General features: G+C 32.7%; 3 protein-coding genes and 1 long non-coding RNA gene across 17 annotated transcripts in view; 3 read left to right on the top strand and 1 right to left on the bottom strand.

Moving 5' to 3' along the window:
• The window catches only part of LOC127064537 (cyclic nucleotide-gated cation channel beta-1-like), an 87,085-nt gene extending 77,004 nt beyond the window's left edge, over positions 1-10,081 (top strand). For all 13 annotated transcript variants that reach the window (XM_050995719.1, XM_050995713.1, XM_050995714.1 and 10 more), the window contains 5 exons: positions 1,380-1,710; positions 5,273-5,496; positions 5,698-7,015; positions 7,301-7,774; positions 7,891-10,081. In XM_050995719.1, coding sequence (XP_050851676.1) covers positions 1,380-1,710; positions 5,273-5,496; positions 5,698-7,015; positions 7,301-7,774; positions 7,891-8,508 — 2,965 coding nt within the window. In that variant the 3' untranslated portion in view covers positions 8,509-10,081. The remainder of the gene's footprint in view (positions 1-1,379; positions 1,711-5,272; positions 5,497-5,697; positions 7,016-7,300; positions 7,775-7,890) is intronic.
• LOC127064565 (uncharacterized) lies at positions 9,682-16,101 on the bottom strand. The gene is made up of 3 exons (XR_007781738.1): positions 14,416-16,101; positions 11,675-14,343; positions 9,682-10,399 (listed from the first exon to the last, which is right to left on the bottom strand). It is a non-coding gene; the product is annotated as an uncharacterized LOC127064565 (long non-coding RNA).
• Positions 10,412-11,431, top strand: LOC127064552 (translocon-associated protein subunit gamma). The gene is made up of 4 exons (XM_050995761.1): positions 10,412-10,607; positions 10,835-10,962; positions 11,039-11,130; positions 11,211-11,431. The coding sequence occupies exons 1-4, from the start codon at positions 10,478-10,480 to the stop codon at positions 11,407-11,409; spliced, it is 549 nt and encodes a 182-aa protein (XP_050851718.1). The 5' UTR covers positions 10,412-10,477; the 3' UTR covers positions 11,410-11,431.
• LOC127064555 (troponin C, isoallergen Bla g 6.0301) lies at positions 14,157-19,806 on the top strand. Of its 2 annotated transcripts, none has more exons than XM_050995764.1 (6): positions 14,157-14,309; positions 15,664-15,694; positions 17,813-17,956; positions 18,275-18,394; positions 18,971-19,102; positions 19,422-19,806. In XM_050995764.1, the coding sequence occupies exons 1-6, from the start codon at positions 14,307-14,309 to the stop codon at positions 19,448-19,450; spliced, it is 459 nt and encodes a 152-aa protein (XP_050851721.1). In that variant the 5' UTR covers positions 14,157-14,306; the 3' UTR covers positions 19,451-19,806. The 2 variants fall into 2 exon arrangements, with proteins under 2 accessions (XP_050851721.1, XP_050851720.1); XM_050995763.1 differs by having other exon boundaries at positions 14,191-14,330.
• The last annotated feature ends 58 nt before the right edge of the window (positions 19,807-19,864 follow it).

Below are 19,864 nucleotides of genomic sequence, written 5' to 3'. Positions count from 1 at the left end.
AACGAAAATCGAAGAAAGACAGAAAGAAATATAAATATAGTATCGAAAAAACGTCTCCTTTGAAATAGAAACAAAAAAAAAATAATATAAAATATTACACATCTCAATTATCATTAATTTATTCAAAGCTTTCTTACTAATCTAGCTTTCTAACTAATCGTTCATATCGTACAGTTTCTAATTAAAATACATTTCGAATATTTGAAGTCGAACGTTTTCCTTCGATTAATAAATTAATAACTTAAAATCTAAAATAGAAAATAAAAAGACATATGCGTAAAAGAAAAATTTCGTATTTATTCTTATAGACAGGAGAGGGAAAAAAAAGAAGTGTACGATGGTATCGTGTCAAAGGATGAAGCATCATCGATCTTGTATGACGTAAAGACACGTCATCGATCAAGGAAGGATATTAATATATTCGCTTGGAGGAACTTTTACTAGACGAGTTCATATGTGAATGACGCAAACGTTCGACGTATCGTATCGCACGCTTTCATTAAGTCGGAAAATACGATGATCGAGTTAGGTGGATGGATAGGGTAAAGGGCAAACGGTGAAAGAACAAGATAGGACGATGTACGATATTTCTTTGTAAGATAGAGAAAGAGAGAGAGAAGGAGAGAGAGAGAGAGAGAGAGAGAAAGAAAGAGAGAGAGAGAGAAAGAGAGAGAGAGAAAGAAAGTACGTGTATTGACTGAAAATACCGTGTCGAGGGTCGCAACCGTAAGAAAATTCTCGAGAAGGTAAAGGAAGAAGGAGAGGAAGCAAACAGGCACGAAAGAAAAAAGGGGTGGATCTCAATACGTAGATGTGTATTTGCGTGTGTATGTATGTGTGTGAGAGAGAGAGAAAAAAAATGAGTGAGAGAAAGAAAAACAGAACGGTAGGAAAGGGGTTCGAGGTCGTCGAAAGAACAAGAATTTCGTGTCGGAAGGGTGAAAAGGAAACGAGACGGAAGAGAATTTTTGGAATGGAAAGAACGTGGAAGAAAAAGGGAAAAAGAGAGAGTATGTACGTATGTGTATGTAAGAGAGTGAGATAGGGGTAGAAAAAGAAAATATGTACGTATGAGTGAGATAGAAAGTAAAGTGAGAACCTGAAGCAATGAGGTTGAACGAGAAAATAAAGTATATGTACGTGTATGTTTTCGTATGTGTGTACAAGAGAGAAAGAGAGAGAGAGAGAGAGAGAGAGAGAGAGAGAGAGAGAGGAAGGAAGGAAGGAAGGAAGGAAGGAAGGAAGAAAGAAAGAAAGAAAGGATATGAATAAAGAAAGAGAGAAAGGCTCCGGCGGGGGCCGCTCGTCAAAATCATCGAGGACACTGATCACATCCCTCTTGGACTGATTGGCTCTTTTTCTCGCTTCCTGATTCGCAGGTATGTCTTCACGATAGTCAGCTACCTGATCGGCGTCTTCATATTCGCAACGATCGTCGGACAGGTTGGAAACGTGATCACCAACAGGAACGCTAATCGATTGGAGTTCGAGAGACTGCTTGATGGCGCGAAGACTTACATGAGGCATCACAAAGTGCCTGGTGGAATGAAAAGGAGGGTTCTCAGGTGGTACGACTACAGCTGGTCACGTGGTAGGATTCAAGGTGGTGGTGATATCAACACTGCTTTGGGTCTACTTCCTGATAAACTCAAGACAGAACTCGCTTTACACGTCAATCTTGCTGTACTTAAGAAGGTTACCATTTTTCAGGTGAGATCACTTGATCTCTTTACTTTTTTTATCTTTTTATTTTTTTTTTTTCTTTTTATTTTAGAATGGCAAAGGTATACATGAAAGATTATTTAGATTTAATTTTTCGTATGTGTGTGTCTGTGTGTGTGTGTGTGTGTGTATTCTTTTCTTCTTTACATTCTTTTTTGTTTTCACACGTTTCTCATTCTATTGTATTTACATTTTATAACTCCTTACATATCTGAATTTCTTATTCCGATTCCTTTTGATTCTACTTCCATGCTTATGTTCTTACATATGCGATCGACCTAACTTGTTACAGTCATGCTTCGCTGCTAGCATACTCCAGTACTTTCTAGACCGTTTCCTCAGTAAATTACATTCGAGTTTTGAATGTAAAGCATTATGGGAACTATACGGAATAATAAGAACATTTTGAAAAAAATGAAATATATAGACATACGTATATACGTATATACAATAAATTAATGTAATGAACTTTTGTCAAAGTTTCACGCTTTATCTTTCTTCGAGTTCCAAACTTTATCTTTCTTTTTTAAAAAATATCTAAGTTCGAGTAAACATCTGGGAAGATCACTAATGATACAATTTTTCGTCTTATTTCACGTGACCCGGAACGAGTTGAAATTTACTTAATGGTCCGCCTCTTGGCAACCCACGATCGATAAAGTTTTTGTGAAGGATAGAGAACAACCCTGTTAGAATAACTCAAAGATTCTTTTCTAGAATTCAGTTTAACCCAACCAGCAGGCAGATTCGATTCAACGAACAGTTTGAAATTGTCTACGATCTTCGTTCTGCTTGTTATTTTATCGGGGAATATTGACGTCTGAAACGTCGATAGCGACATTTTTATTCGTTCGCAAGGCGATAAACAAAAATAAAAGAAAAAATCTCCGAGAGAAAGCTACGCTACCTACATATATATGTATTTTCGAGGATTTTCGAGGCTTCGTTCACCGTTCTAGAAAAAAAAGTATGATCGAATCGATGTGAACGTTCACTTTTATGAGGAACGTTTGAAAACTTCCAACTTTATCTCCTATAAAAATACAAAGGAAGGAAAAAGATTTGGTTTTTTTTTTTCGATATATAATACAAAAAAAAATATAAAAAGGAAAAAAGATCTTCAGAGAAAATCGAAATATTTGTTATGTATTTTTAATGGTTTCGTTTATAGTGACATATTAACCCACTATGAAATCATATAACTTTGAAGACTTAAGTATCTATATACGTACATGTATACCTGTAGTTTTTGTAAAAGAAATTGTATATTTATTACTTTGATGAAACATGCAGATGAAACATACATTTAAAGTAAAACAAACATGCATATCTGTATTCTGTATTTTTTAATTTTATTTATTTCTTATATTATTTAATATTATTATTATAAAATTATTTTGTTAGTTAATATACGAAATGTTTAATGTTATTTTTTTTAATCTAAATTATAGTTAGCATAATATAATAATACTATATTATAATATATATCGTATGTTCAAAATATAGCGTTACATATTTTTATCTCAAAAACACAGCATTTCCGAGAAAAATTGTTCAGAGAAGAGTTATCCAATTTCAAGGGTGAAATATTATGGCACTTATTGTTTTTTATTTAGTGAAAGGTTTCCAGGTCATTTCAAGGTCAACTTTGGTTTTTTTAAATAGGAACCTACATTCTTTATAATGTAATACGTTCTACGAAAAAAGCTTTTACGAAAAAATAACTATTGTTTGAAGTAACTCTCCATCCCGCATCCGAAAAAAAATTAGGTTATACAAGGTTAAATATAATTTCATTTAATATTGCATAAAAACAGATAACCAGATTTATCAGAACTCTACGTGGCATGTATAAAATTATAATAATAATAATTCTGATATACACTTCTATATAAACACAAGTCACACCTTTAAATATAAATATAATCATTTATTAAATGGAAAGCTAACACTTTCAAATTGTATCTGTGTTAAAGTTAAAAAAAAGAATGAAAGAAAGAAAGGAAGAAAATAAGAAAAGAAAAATCAATTGAAATTGAACGTGTGAAAAATTTTTGTAAGTTCCTTTTATAAAGAAAATAAGAACAATCCGTTAAAAAAGCTCCGTTGACACTTCGAACGGAAAAAAGATTTATAAAATGAGAAGAATATAAGGAAAGATGCCGAAGAAAGGAAGAAAAAATGAAAACGTTAGATCGAGAGACTGGCAACGCGGGCATCATCATGAAAATAATATCCGAAGAATTTCCATTACCTCGAGAGTGCCACCCACTCGACTCCTCTTTCTTATATAGAGCACCCAGAACGAAATAGAAAGGAAAGGAAAAGGAAAAGAAGACCGAAAAGAAGAAAAAGAAGAAGGAAAAGAAAAGAAAAAAAAGAATGGTTCTATCGACTAAGAGGTCACCGATACGACCCCTATCACCTTCGTCTTTTAAACTTTAACCTCTTTTCTCCTTTTTACTTTTGATTTGTTTTTCCATCCATTTATTTCAAATACTACGTAAGGAATAATGTTGAGTAAATTATTACCGTGTGTATTATTACCAATGAGTATTATATAAGGTAGATCAAAAGCTTCTAAGTTCATAATTTTACAATCTAAAAAGAAAAAAATTAATAAATAAATAAAAAGAAAGACAAATTAGTTTGAATAGATACGAAAAATAGTAATTGATTTTTAAGATCACCTAGGAACTTTTGACCCACCGTATATATCGTTGTACGTTTATTCGGAAAATTTATGTAAATTCGCTTATTGGCAATTTGGTTGATAGCACTCGACGAAATATCGACAGGTAGGATATACCGTTCAAAATTCTAACTGCATCCTCTCGATGGAGAAAATTTCATAAAGCTACCATGCTAGAAATTGTAAAAGCTACGTGAGATAGCACATGAGTCATTTCAAAGAACGTTATTTAATTGAGTTAGCAACTGTTACGATGCGTTTACGATGAACGTATGATGTTCATCATTTCGATTTCTTCTATTTCTTTTTTTGTTGCTATTTTCTTATCTTACAAATCTATCCTTATGTAAAGATAATATCTACTGTTTGAGATGAAGAAGTTGAATGAATTGCGTAAAAAAACAAAAATTGAAAAAAAAGAATTGCTTGACGTTACGTGACTTTTACTATTCGCATACAAATATACATATACGAACGAATAATTAAAAAAATATATATATATTCTAACTATTATTATAGGCATCCGTAATTGGCAGATTTGTGTCACTTTTAATTACGACTCAGAATGTTTCAATAAGGTCTCGTCATATTTCATAATGACTTTTAATTAACTTGTCCAGTAAGCGCACGTTTATATAGACGTAGAAATTTGAATAGCGAGTTGACTTTCCACATTAAAATAAATCGGTAATTTGTAGTCCAATGTTTTCCTTTCTTTTCATTTCGTAATTGATAATATTTTCATTTCTCCAAAATAAAAACTTTGTTCTTTGGTTAGAAAATTTCGTTGATGTATTTTAGCGTTAAAAAAAAAAAAGAAGAAAAAAAAGAAAGAAAAAACACATGGTACTGTTTCAGGAATGTCAACCAGAATTTTTGCACGACCTCGTATTAAAAATGAAAGCCTACATCTTCACACCCGGTGACTCTATATGCCGTAAGGGTGAAGTAGCTAGAGAAATGTTCATAATAGCAGACGGCATACTCGAGGTAATCAGCGAAACTGGAAGAGTTCTTACAACGATGAAAGCTGGTGACTTTTTTGGTGAAATTGGCATACTCAATCTCGACGGATTAAATAAGTGAGTTATGAGATATTTAATGTTACTAATAACATATGCCTATAGGTAGTTACTTTTATCAGAAACAAAAGAGATTTCTTATTCATTTCTAAGAAAAAAAAAAAAAAGGAATATTTCTATTTTCATATATTTCTATTGAAATATCAAAGGAGAGAATCGTGGAATTATTTCGATGTAAAATAAAAACAATAAAAATTTCAGACGAACAGCAGACGTCCGATCGGTTGGGTATTCCGAATTATTTAGTCTCTCACGCGAGGATGTACTCGCAGCGATGAAGGATTATCCAGAAGCTCAAGAAATTTTACAAAATCTTGGGAAAAAACGATTGATGGAAGCACAAAGAGTAGCACGTGCATCTAGGCAACCAACATCACCTGGACACGACTCGTCGGACAACAGTACCGGTAAAAGAATCGTGGACAAGTTAAAAAGCGATGTGAAAGGTTGGAAGAACGTTCTAAGAAAAAGTAGACGTAACACTAGACCAGAAGAGAGTCTAGAATTGCAACCGTTGACATCAAAAGCACCGTCCAGTTCAACGAAGAGACAACGACACAAGGTAGAAGGTGTACAAGATACCGCAACAACAAACGCGATACAAGAACCACCTGTGTCACCTCTGGGTGCTGGTCTACCTCTTCTCTCAAAGCTGAAATTACTCAAGGAGAAAGAAGAGCAAGAAGAGAGATGTAATCTAATGGAAACTCAAGTTCACGCGTCTGAACAACAGCTACCACCGGCTGAAGCACTTGTCCCAACTAATCCTAATTTATCATTCACACAAAGAGTACTCTTGTTAAAAGCTAAAAACGAGCAAGAGGCAAAAGCTCAAGCGGAAAAGGAAGCCGCGATGAAAGAGCCTTTATTACCAAAGAACACAACTGTAACGGAAAATGTTCAGGAAGATTCGAAGGAGACGCAACAAAAGGTTGTCGATAAAATGTCGATTTCAAAAGTGTCGTCTTTGGTGGAGAAACGACAGTTACAATCTACGAATAATGTTGCGATACCACCGATAATTCCAAAAGCTTCACCCTCAATCGCATCAATCGAAAATACACCAACGACTAACGACGTTGTTGTCTCAAATGGTACTACCAATGCTAAGAAACCATGGGCCATGCTCAAAGATGCTTCCTTAACTACTACTACAACAACAACTTTTTTGATGTCGTCTTCGACTATAAAGGACAATTCACCTCAAAGAAGGTCACCAATTAAAAGACCGCAAACGAAACAACAACAAAGTCTTGCTCATCTCAGACAACAAACCAAAATGTATGCTTCCGTCGACGATCTGTCGCCAGAATATTGCGGCCTACCGTTCGTTAAGAAGCTCAAGATACTGAACGAAAGGCAAAAGCTTGCCGAACTAGAGAAAGCAGTAAGAAGTTCTAGTTTAGACTGCGGTGAAAATTCTGATTTCACTACTTTCGATGGAAGTCTCACTCGTAGCCATTCTGAAGCCTGTGCGATTGAATACGCGAGGAAACTTGCTAAACTCAATCAAATACGGGTACGTCGAATTAACAAAATCTTTTATTAAATTGTTGGACATATTTGAGCAAAAATACTTGACATTAAAAACTAACGATCTGTCTTTACCATATCTGTCAATTTGATGGGTACTTACGTAATAATAAATTTTGTTAATTGTAAAATAAGAGATCTAAAATCCGTCAGTTTAACCGATTTAATAATTCTAGTATCAAATAAGATCATCCTTTAAAACTTCACGAACAAGTCAAATACCCTTCCAAATAAATACTTTCCTAATAGAAATATTTTTTAAATAAAACAGGGTCTAAAGAGTCCATCTTCACCAGCGGAACAATTATCACCAGAAAACGAGACACTCGAAAGGCGAGACTTAAAGAGCATCTTGAAGAAACTCTCAGCGAGTAGTAGAACAGGTAGCTCGGATACTTCAGCAACGAGTATACCTGATCGTGAAGCTGCTACTGCCGAGTTAAGACGATTAATGAGAGCACCAACGATCGAGGGTTATGCTGCTAGGCATACGAAATTGTCGAAAAGTGTAACCTTCAATAAATATACATTACAAAGTCCACCGTCCGAGCAGAGCTCAGGAAATTATCCTCTCGGCGATCAGTTGTCTGAATCTCAAGAACAGACCTCGCTGCCACCGCCCAATAAAATTACTTTCCGTCCTCTGGGCAGTGGGGCTATTCTGCAAATGGAGACTAGGCAACGAGAAGAGGAATATCTTGGAGAATTCGTATCGAGTATCAAAAAAATTATACAAGCACGTTTAGTAAGTATACACATATCGCATTTCTATATTATAATAATCTTCAGAAATGTATTATTTATCTTTGTTTTGTTCTGATTTGTTTGTTTTTTCTTTCTTTCTCTCTTTGTTGTTTTTAGGAGGAAATTCAAAATAAATTCGAACGGGAATTCGTCTCCTTGGAATTAGAGATTCGTAAACGAGATGAAATCATTTCACAACTTCAAGGAAGGATACAAGAATTGGAAGAAAATGAAAGAAGAAAAGGTGACGAAGCAATAGTTGTTACTGGCGATGACAGTACAGAACACGACGCTTCCCTCGAGGAAGATTTAGACGATGATAACGAGGAAGAGGATGACGACGATAGGGAAGATCATCCTTTTATGAGAGATGGCTCGGTGGATACTGTTTTAACAGCTCGTTCACGTGCTTATGGACGACCTTCGCCAACGAGCGAATCTTCGCACAACAGAAGATCCTGGGAAGAACATTCTGAGGAGGAAACTTTAGAATTACAGGAATTACCAAGATCGATAGTTCCACAAAGTTTGTGGAGAGACGAAGTTGCAATAGATTTGGAATCTAACAGCGAAAGTAGCAAATCCGAAGATGATGAGGGTGGTTGTCGAGAAGGTAGCGATAGCGACGACGAAGATACCAAAAGTGAATGTGCCAAGGATTGGGAAGCTACGATGCTTGCTAAAGAGCTCGAGGCGAGACAGAGAAGTAGCGAAAATGCTAGCCCAGGTTCCTAGCGCATTAACGAGGTCCTAGAAGTATTCTGTTATTTAACGAATACAATGCGCACCGACGATTGGAGAAGTGCAGCAGCTGGTAGTGCAACTTTCTGTGAAAACGATTGTCCTTACTTGCAGTTAGACTTTGATAGTTTGACTAGTCGTAGCGAGACTATGATGTAGCTCTCCTTGATCGAGTTCAAGATTGAAAATAATTCGCATGTGAAACGAAAGAGAAAGAAACAGACAGACAGAGAGAGAGAGAGAGAGAGAGAGAGAGAGAGAGAGAGAGAGAGAGAGAGGAGAATTGCAGAATAGTCGCTCGTTTTCTACAGAAAGGATTCTAATTTCTAATGCGAATCCAAATGTACGTACAACTTTCGTGAACACACAATGCCTTTTTCTTTTCTATTTTCGAATTCTGAATTTAAAAATGTTTACTTATACATGCTCTCTTTTTTTTCTTTTTTCTTCCTCTTCTTTTTCTTTGTTTTTTAAATGATCGTAAAATGTCTCTTCTTTTTTTCTATTTTGACTAAAGACTCGTTTTAAAATCCTTCTCTTGCAAATACAAATAGTCACTTTCAAATATATTACACGTAGCGATTATCGAATGATCAAACAAAATTATTGTCGGCTAAGAGTTACTTCAAATCGTCACTCGTCATTTCGACAATTCTTTAAAATATTCGTCGCGTCGACTTCATTGTCCTATTAATCCATTATTATTAATGTTAGTTTTAAAAAAATATTTTTATTTTATTTGAAAAATATACTTTCTCGCATCTTTACATTTGAGAAGATATTCGACAATGTTTCCCATGTTTATCGAATGAAACAAAAGCTATCGGGTAAATTTATAATTATTATTGTTTAAATATTTTTATAGTATCTTAAATTTTAATCATCGATACGATTTATTAAATTATAGTAAAATATACAATAAAGTTACGATGAATTATCTCATATAAAGATATTTAAAAAAAAAAAAAAGAAAAAAAAAGAAAAAAATACAAATTACATATAAAGTTTTGAAGATACTTATGTCAATTTTTACGTTTATATAATGCCAAATGATTTGTTTATATCTTTTGTTCTCGTTCACGATTAACTTTTTAAAAGCTGCACCACAAATGAATAGACGTGTTTGATAAATACGATGCAAAGTTTCAAATGATTTTAAAAAACACGCGTTTATGTGTATCCATAATATATACACATTATACGTGATTCAAAAGCAAAATGACAAATATATTAAGTATATCAACCAGACCAAGCTCAATATTTCTAGATTCTTTACAAAATACATCTCTATTAAGTGACAAAGGACTATTAAGTAAGAGAAAGAAACTATTAAGATATTGTAAATATTAGCCTATAATTTATTTATCTATGAATGAGAGAAGAAGAGCGAATGTACGAGTAGGATAAAAAAAAAATAACACAGAAATAGAAAAAATACAAGGATATGAGCGTCTCTGTGTGAAAGTGAACGTTAAATTCAGTGGATTGTGAATGAGCATTTTAGATGCTGTCATGTACCTACTACGAGGACGAAAGGAATATACAATAAAGCAAACAATGTTTTCAAGTTTTAGAATTTTTACATTACCTAAAAATAATTACACATAAAATTGGTAATTAAATAAGTTAATAAGGTTTAGTAAGTATAATAAAATCAGTAATCCATAAATATTTAAGAATATATAAAATAAAATTGTGTAGTTTTCGTTTAGTGTTCTAAGAACAGAAATTGAAACTTGCCTCCATTAATTCATCACGTGACCAATAGGTTTCAATAAACTCCGGTAGAGAGCACCGTCTACATGTTCAACCTAAGTGACGTTTCGTTTGACACGTCGGCACACGCGCTACACTCTCAACGTTTCTGCGCATGTGCCAAATTCGACTGTAACAGAAGGATACTTGATTTTGTACGAGTAGTGTCTGTGTCAATCGATTGTTTTGTATTAAAAAATATTCAAAAATGTCAGGAAAATCAAAAGCATTTACTAAAGAGGAAGAACTTTTACTTCAGGATTTTTCCAGAAACGTTTCTACCAAATCTTCTGCATTATTTTATGGTAATGCTCTTATCGTCTCTGCGATCCCAATTTGTAAGTATGATAATTTTGTACAGATTTTATAACTTTTAAATATTATTTTTTAACCGATTAAAATTTTTATTTTTTTCATTTTAAGTAGATTTTATCTCATGGCTTTACATTTTGTTAAACGAATTTACTAGTATTTAATAATTTCTATAATTAACCTCAAATTTATAATCTTTATTTTAACCTTATGTTTGAAATCGTTTATTTCCATCAATTTATACATATTACAGGGCTATTCTGGAGGATTCATATGATTGATCTATATGCTAATTTGATCTCTTTTGTTTTGGTCACTTTAATAAGTACTTATACTCTTGCTCTTGCATATAAGAATACAAAGTTTATTCTCAAACACAAGGTACGTTAAATTTGTAACTATATATTTTTATTGACATAAAATTTCTTTGTATTAAAATCATGTTTTTACTAAATAGATCGCAGTAAAGAGAGAAGATGCAGTTACTAAAGAAATGAACCGCAAGCTTGCAGAGGATAAGAAAATGAGTAAAAAAGAAAAGGATGAAAGGTATTAAGTCGTCTATAATTTTATACAGAGTATTATTATTTCTAGACTAAAATTAATATATTATTGTGTATTTTTTTAAGGATTTTATGGAAGAAAAATGAAGTGGCTGATTACGAAGCAACAACCTTCTCTATCTTTTACAACAATGCTTTATTCCTTGCATTCGTCATAGTATGTTCATTTTATATATTAAGAGCATTCTCTCCATCAGTAAATTATATACTTTCTGTGGGCGCTACTAGTGCATTATTAGCATTATTATCTACAGGTTCTCAATAATAATAACAATTCAATAATTCCACCGATTATTTCATTTCTAAAAAATTTACCTACACAAAAATCTTTTTATATAAATGATAAACTATTTATAATTAAATCATAGAAATCATAGACGAGTATTAATTGAATGAAATGAATTAATTAAATTGATAAACGATCAATAATTTACATAACTTATATTATGACAATTCTTTCATAATCGTGAGAAAGTTTTTTTTTAATTAAAAATCATTTTATGTAAGTTATTAGAACTTTTACAACTTACGTATTCCTCCGAGATGGTTCATAGTCGTGAAATAATTCAAGATGACGAAGCAAAGTGCCTTGTAGCGCGAAGTAACGTAGTTTATGAGTCGCAGAAAAACGAGAAGATCGTACCCGGTTATATGTACATATGGATCGACGTACGTAGACCTGTCTGAAGTTTTATACGTCTCGCGTTTAAAATGGGCAAGTAGCCAAAAAGTTATCCACCGACGAAATAAAGTCTGGACTCGTATGCTTTCGTGAAAATCGTAAGAGCAATGTTTATCCGTTTGTGATAAAAATACTAAAAATATTTAACGCGCACGGTACTCTACTCCTTCCGACAAATCAATGTAGAAACTTGTTTACAATAACATATTTATTTGTTTTAATAACTGACCTCGACTATGTCTAGATCTATGAATATAACGTTGTTAATTTAAATTAGTGTCTAAGATGTGACTAATTCATTAGTGCAAATTAATGATTATAAATCAAGAAGGTTTTTGTCTTTCCGTCCAGTAAAGTCCCATTGCTTTCGAATCTGACAGGAATAAATCAATGTTACTTGGCTCGACTATATCGTCGTGTCAAATCATCTCGCGCAGTTTTGGGAAAATCTATTAGCACAAACTTTCCAAAGGTTATAGATTATTATAAAATGGTTGAATGATAAATGGTAACTTGAAACACTTGGCCAGGTATCAGTTTCAAAGCAAGACTTGACGTATCACAAGGATCGTTCAATATTTTTTAGTCTCATTGTAGTCGATTTCATTTCATTTCGAATGTTTTCACCATACCGATGAATCATATCTTGAGATTCGCGTACATCTCAAGATGTCGTTAAGAGTATGCACCTTGGAAGTTTTCCAAACGCATTGATCCAACTTCGTTAGATGTACAATTTACGTTGTGCTACTTGTTTGCTTTATTGTTTATCACATTCATAAATCACTGGACCGTTGAGAATCAACGAGGCATTCGTAAACATTTCTGATTTACTTGCATTTTAGCAACTTAAGAAGTAGTTAACTTCCAACGAGAAACAAGACGAAAATATTGAGATTATATCAAATTAAAACAGAAATATTCGAAATCGTTCGAACTAACGATATAAATAATGTGACGATTGACCATTTAAATGTGTATTAACAACGGTGATAGTTAAAATCCTATTAAATATTCTATTAAAAGTCTGGTAAACATCCTAACGAATTTCTTCACATCACTACCGCATTGGCATTGTAAAGATGTTCGGAAAGCTTCCTGGCAAAGAACGCAAAGGAAAATCTTTCCTATGTTTGAAAACAACACAGCCCCTGCTTTGTTCTTCGATCAGGCAAAATATGTACTTGAGCAATGTCGAAAAACAACAATTCTATTTTTATAAACACTTCTACTTGAATTAATCCAATGCCATAAGATAATATTATCTACATCTTAAAATTAGAACATAAAGTCGTAAAACATTAAAAACTATAAAAAACATTGCCACGAAGATCCTATCATGGCAAAGTTTTTTATCTCCCCTCCAAATTGCAAAATCCGATATCGATTCGAACCCAATGCATCGTGCACCATATACATTTTCAAAATTTTACTGTTGCTTACACGGTGGACTAGGGAATTCTGATTCTCTATTTTCGTAACGACGGAATATTCGAATGATTTGCGATAGAACGAACACTTTTCAGAGTGATCCACGGTCACGCGTCTCACAAGTGTATAAAAAATAAAAAAGAAAAAAGAAAAAGAAAGATCGAATCGTTCATTCACATATCCGTACCATTCGTTCGTTGATACGTTTTAAAAAACGAATTTCGATTCGGCTCTCAAAATAAAACGATCAAATCGAATCGATGAAAACGCAGATGAAAGAAGCGAAAAGAAAAGAAGAGGAGAAAAAAGAAAAAAGAGATTATCTTCGAACGATGAAAAAGAAAAAGAATATAAAATAAAAAGAATAAAAGAGAAACCGAAGAGAGTCCTGGAAACGAAGAGGAAAATGCCAAGTGGTCGTATCATGTCCCCGAAATAGCGCAAGCGCCCTTCCGAAATCTCTAAGGCCCGCTACTAAAGAGAGAAGCTTGTGATTGGCTGGAAGTTGCGGGGCGCGGTCCGGGATCGGTACGCAACCGCTATATCGGCTCATTCGAATATTACCGCGGCAGTTCTCGCATCTCTTGACAGTGTTCGTAAAGCTTTAAGCTCGTCCGCCAGGCTCGAGTTGAAAACAAAAAAAAACAGACTTCGACTTTTTGGGATTACACAGTTTTTGTTGTTTTATTTTTGTTTTTTTTTTTTATTACTATTACTATTATTATTGCCATTAATCTCTCGATCTGAGTTAATCTATCTATCTATCTATCTGTTTCGTAACATCGTTCGTACAGAAAAAAAAAAAGAAATCTCATCAATTTTCGATTCATATCGATTAATATCGACTTTTTAATCGCACATTATAATTCTTCAAACGTTCCATATTATAATCGAGTGACCGTAAATCCAAGCGTTCGATCAATATCACAGATTGTGTCGATCTTGTATAATATCGAGCCTGATATATACATATAGACGTATATATATATAGATATATATATATATATATATAAGATATATAAAAAAGAGCAAAAAACCGCGTCGCCATCATGGTATGTTCAATCGATGATATCGTAAGTCGTCGCCCTGGTAACATACACGTTTTCCTATTGTCTACTATCTTTTATTTATTATATTTTTTAATTGTTCTTGACCTACCTCTCTCTTTCTCTTTGTTCTTTATTTCTCTCTTACTCTCTCTCTCTCTCTCTCTCTCTTTATTCTTTATTTATATTTTCATTCTTACGTATACACGCAAAAATACTTTGTATATCTAATTATTACGTTTCTTATTTTTTGTCTAATTTTTTTTTCTTTTCTATTGGCATGTTTTGTTTAAACAATTTACTGTACTGTACGTGTTTCCTTATCTAATTGGTTTCATCTCGGTGTTGGTTTTTTTTTTAATATTTTTTACTTTCTATTTCTTTCCATTGTTCTCTCTCTCTCTCTCTCTCTCTCTCTCTCTCTCTTTCTCTCTCTTTCTCTCTAGTGCACGAAATCATGAAACAAAGTAAAAAATAAAAATAATATTCGCGCGAAACAGTGTTGGTGCAATAAAAAAAATATTTCGTTAAAAAATATAAAAAAAACGCGGGATTTTTTTCGAAGATAACAAATGAAAAAAGCATGTTCAGGAGGTGCGAGGTCCTGGAAACGTGATTGTTTCTTAGACGGCGAATTTTTTCGAAGACGTTTCTCCAATTGATCGTGCTAATTAAAAATAATTTCGATTTTTATAAAATTCGTCTTATTAAAAAAAAAGAAAAAATGGATGAAGAAAAAGAAACAAGAATGGACCGAACGATCGGAGAAACGACATCGAAAATCAAACGATCTTTTCGTCAATTTCATTGATTAATCGTCCGAATAATCCCACGACGCAACAAAGTGTACATAATACACTCTCTATAATATCTCGCGAATATACACACACACACACACATATATATATATTCGTTCAAAAGTGTTATTTTATCCATCATCATAATTTGTAAAAGAAGAAGTCAGCCAAAACTTTAAATTTACACGCAGTATACGAGTGATGTTAAGAATTTTACACGAATTTTACGAAAAAATAAAAAAAGAAATAAAAAGAAATATACGCGATATTCGTAACAATGCACGTAATCAACATAACAGAAATTCTTGTCATTGAACATAATAAATCTTAATTTTATTGCGCTATAATAATACAAAAAAAAAGAAACAGAAAAAAAAGAAATAAAAAAGAAAGAAAAAAAAAAGAAAATGAAATATCAAAGCAAACTCGAAATCATCGTCCTAATTAAAACATCGTTGTTGCACCTCGCATTATTTTGTTGCATTTCGTGGCGAGACGACGACGATGATCACAAATTAATTTCATTTCTGATCGTTCGATATGTTTTTATTTTTATTTTACAGGCCGACGAATTGCCTCCAGAACAAATCGCTGGTAAGTAAAGAATCGATTCTCTTTCTCTATTTCTCTCTCGCTCTTCTTTTTTCCTTTAATAAATATCGTATAAAACACGTTGAGACGAGATCATCCGATGAAAAGCATGATTTGTTTCACGATCGAGTCTCGGATGACGACGTTCCGGAAAACGTATCTTATTTTCAGTGTGGCCGACTAAATTTAGTCGCTTCTCTTCTCTACCCTTCTTCGTATTCTCCCTTTTCTCCCTCCTGCTTGCTCAGCTAGCTAGTAGCTAGCTGTACTTTCGGTCACGTTTTAGTTAATCACTCTATGTAGTAGTTTAATGTAATTCAATTTTAATCGAATTTTTCTTTCTATTTTTATCTTAACAAATATTGTATAATGCCAAACTTACAGTATAACTTTATATTATCAAAAACAAGCTACGAATTTTAATTAATAATTTTCTAAAAAAAAATTAAATAAATTTGAAAAAATATTTCGAAGTTATTACATGACTTTATTGTAACATCAAAGCACGAACAGTACGTATTTAGTTTTACAGCAAATATATCAAAATCTCGAAGACAAAGGCATAAATACCGAACGAACATATTTTATCATCGTTTTCTTTCAATCTTTATCCTTTATATCTGTATACACATTTTTACTTTTTCTTTTTCCTTTACTTTTACGTTTAAAATATTTGTTATATTCAAATAAACAAATTTAGTTAAATAAATACAAAATTATTTAAAATAAATGAAATTGTTATAATAAAAAAAATAAGTTAAATAATAAATTTATTTCGAAATAAAGTATAATAATCTAGTACGTTTCATATCTTTGTCTTGTAAAGTTCAAAACGGGTTAACTACAGAAAGGTGTTCGGTTTAACATCATTTCAAAGGCTAAAAATGAACGCACGTGACTCGTAAGAAGTTGAAAGGCAGTAACGTTAGGAAACTAGAGGATTTCTAAATCGGATCGTAAGGTCCCTTCCATCCTCGAAGTTCATGCTGTTAACGCGGCTAACGTGGCTCGACAAAGGTACTCGAGTTTATTTGAGCTTCGATTCGATTGGGAGCAGCTGCTGGGTACCTAAGTATAGCTTGCATGTGTTGTGTTCTCTCTCTTTCTCTCTCTCTGCCTCATTCGTTTGGAAGATATCGCATGACGATCGATCAGTCCGTCGCTGCTCATTCGAATCCAATCGGATTGATAAAAATAGCTAGAATCTTCTTCTCCAGGTTTTATACAAAACAAAACAAAAAGAACAAGAAAATAAAAAGAATAAAAAAAATAGAATCTAATAACTTCAATGAAGGAAACGATTCTCTCAAGATTATTCGTTTGATATTCTAATAACATTGTTTCCTTATTTTCCAGAAAATTTCTTTTGGGATATCTTCAAAACAAGAAAATTATAAAAAAAAGAAATAAAAAAGAAATGATCAAATATAGATGAAAAAAACCCATTCTATAATAACTCTGCCTATTATTCGAAAAGTAAAGAACAGTTGTTTTCATTGTTTATTTACGAACGATAAATTAAATAACACGTTATACTGCTTGTTGTCGTGCTTGGAAATTTTGTATTGTGCCAAATCGTAAAACAACCCAACGCAGTTAGAACTATATTTAATATCGAAAAAGATTCGACGACTTTTACACAATTTTGTAATCTTCGTATTTTACAAATGTTTTTTTATCGATTAGTTAATTTTGTCATTAAACGAAAAAAATGATCGTAGCTTTACGTTGGTAAAGGACTGGTTCTCTCTCTCACTCTCTCTCTCTCTTTCTCTTTTTCGAGACAGTAGTAAATAAACGATGTAAACGACTATGAGCGATGATATAGAAAGCCAAATAAGCTCCGAGAGCCAAAATCGCGAGGGTAAGGAAGGGCATTAACATCGGATCTAAATTTGAATCGCAAGCGATGGCGCACTGCGTCAACGTTGAGCTACGAGCTTTTTAACCCGAAAACGAAGACGAAGAAGATGAAGAGAAAAAGAGAAGAGAAAGAGAGAAAGAGAGAGAGGAAGGAAGGAAGAAAAAGAAAATATTTTCCCAATAAATTCAATGAATTTTCCTTATCCTTAAAAAAAAATAAAAAAATAAAAAAATTCAATCTTCATTTTTTCTTTCCAGTCCTTCGCAAAGCTTTCGACAGCTTCGACAGAGAAAAAAGTGGCAGTATTCCCACCGACATGGTGGCTGATATACTTCGACTTATGGGACAACCGTTCAACAAGAAAATTCTCGATGAGCTTATAGAAGAAGTTGATGCTGACAGTGAGTGACATTAATGATATTAATCTATAAATTTTCTAATAGAAATTCTATTCTGTTGTAATGTCAATATACATTATATGTATTGGATAAAAAAGAATATTTTTATTCTCTAAATGAAAATAATTGTCTATAAATATATGCGTTATAAGGAAATAATATATATATATATATATATATATATATATATATATATATATATATATATATAGTTTTAACAACGTTCCCTTATTATAGAGTCGTTCGACTATTTATACTAATTTTGAAAAAAAATAAAGGGATGTAAAAAATAAATATGCAATACGCCCGTTTAATTTTCAGAATCAGGACGTTTGGAATTTGAAGAGTTTGTCACTTTAGCTGCGAAATTCATCGTTGAGGAAGATGCTGAAGCACTTGAGAAGGAACTTCGAGAAGCTTTTAGGCTCTACGACAAGGAAGGTAAATGCATACCAAAGAAAATAAATATTCGTTCGAATAAAACTTTCTACAATTAATGTGAACATTCTTTTTATAAATTTTTTCTACTTTTTACTAACTTTTTTCTCCAAGAAGTAATAATGACGATAGTACCAATAACTAACGCGCGCAAGACGATCGTATCGAAACGATTTACGTTCCATATCATAAAATGATCTACGACGTCGTAATACCTTGGATAATCTCAGTAGTTTTCGCTTTTAGTTGGAGATCGGCCAAGTCGTAAGATGTAGAAACAGATAAAAGGGGACTAAAGGGGTGATAGGGAAGAAGAAGGTAGAGTTAGATAAATAGATAGAGACGTTAAAGAAAGGAAGAAGAAATTCGCGGGAATTTAACTCGAAACGAAATGGAACACGGACGGGAATAGCTAACTATACAACATTAGAAAATGTACGCCGTAAAGATCTAGTTTTAGGAAGGATCTAAAAAAAAAAAAAAAAAACAGAAAAGAGAGAGAAAAATTTAGATCGAAACTTGAATAAAAAGGATGACTTAAAATATCGTTTCATATTATATTTATCATTTTTATAACAGGTAATGGATACATCCCAACCACCTGCTTGCGTGAAATCTTAAGAGAACTCGATGACCAATTAACGGACGAGGAATTGGATATCATGATCGAAGAAATTGATTCTGATGGTTCAGGAACCGTAGATTTTGATGGTACTTATATCCATAATATATTTTGATTAATGATTAACAAAGAATTTAGTTTTCTAAAATATAGATTTGGCACGTATTGATTCCAAGAGTAATTTTCGGAAATCGTCGAATTTTGGAAAATGACGGAAGTTAGTATATATTCGTGTTTCAAGTTCAATATCAAAGACTTGGCATTTCATGTTCTTCTTTTGTGATACATAGAAACAGCTGCATAAGTTATTTATTATCTTGCTAAACGTTTTATGTTATCTAAGCTTATATATTATCCAAGTAAATATTATTTTGATTAATTAAATAAATTTTATCTTTTTTGTTTCAGAATTTATGGAAATGATGACCGGAGAATAATCTTGGCCAAATTATCCGGTAGCGTGAGCTACTGTGAATTTTTTGTTTTCTTTTTCTTTAAAAAAACGCCACGCGTTTATCGAATCACACAAAGCTATAAACAATTTACTCGCGTATATCTAAACGTTCGATGGAGTAAACGTGGAACACATAGTGTCACCATGATAATATTTAGAGATGAAAGTTGAGAGGAGAACCTGCTGTTAGATAATGCGTATGCACTCGTAACGCGTTTATGTTTACTACAGCAGATTTACATACATTTTGTGCGTTTGATTACATTACTGACGTCATGCCTGCTATATTTTCCATAAACAGTATTTATTGTTGTTAATAAAAACACATTGAGAAAAAAAGTGTGTAATATCATTTATCTTTTATTTCTAAAATCAGACAAAGAAAGGACAGGATTTT

This window comes from Vespula vulgaris, chromosome 6, assembly GCF_905475345.1.
Source record: "Vespula vulgaris chromosome 6, iyVesVulg1.1, whole genome shotgun sequence".
Classification (NCBI taxonomy): domain Eukaryota; kingdom Metazoa; phylum Arthropoda; class Insecta; order Hymenoptera; family Vespidae; genus Vespula; species Vespula vulgaris.
The sequence above is the reverse complement of the archived record's forward strand: the minus strand, read 5'-3'. Positions and strand labels throughout refer to the sequence as shown.

Coding starts and splice junctions, on each gene's coding strand:
- LOC127064552 (XM_050995761.1), top strand. CDS start 10,478: ATGTCAGGAAAATCAAAAGCATTTACTAAAGAGGAAGAACTTTTACTT. Junction 10,963..11,038: donor AGTTTATTCTCAAACACAAG/GTACGTTAAATT, acceptor TTTACTAAATAG/ATCGCAGTAAAGAGAGAAGA. Junction 11,131..11,210: donor AAAAAAGAAAAGGATGAAAG/GTATTAAGTCGT, acceptor TATTTTTTTAAG/GATTTTATGGAAGAAAAATG.
- LOC127064555 (XM_050995763.1), top strand. CDS start 14,307: ATGGTATGTTCAATCGATGATATC. Junction 14,331..15,663: donor TATGTTCAATCGATGATATC/GTAAGTCGTCGC, acceptor TTTATTTTACAG/GCCGACGAATTGCCTCCAGA. Junction 18,395..18,970: donor TAGGCTCTACGACAAGGAAG/GTAAATGCATAC, acceptor TTTTTATAACAG/GTAATGGATACATCCCAACC.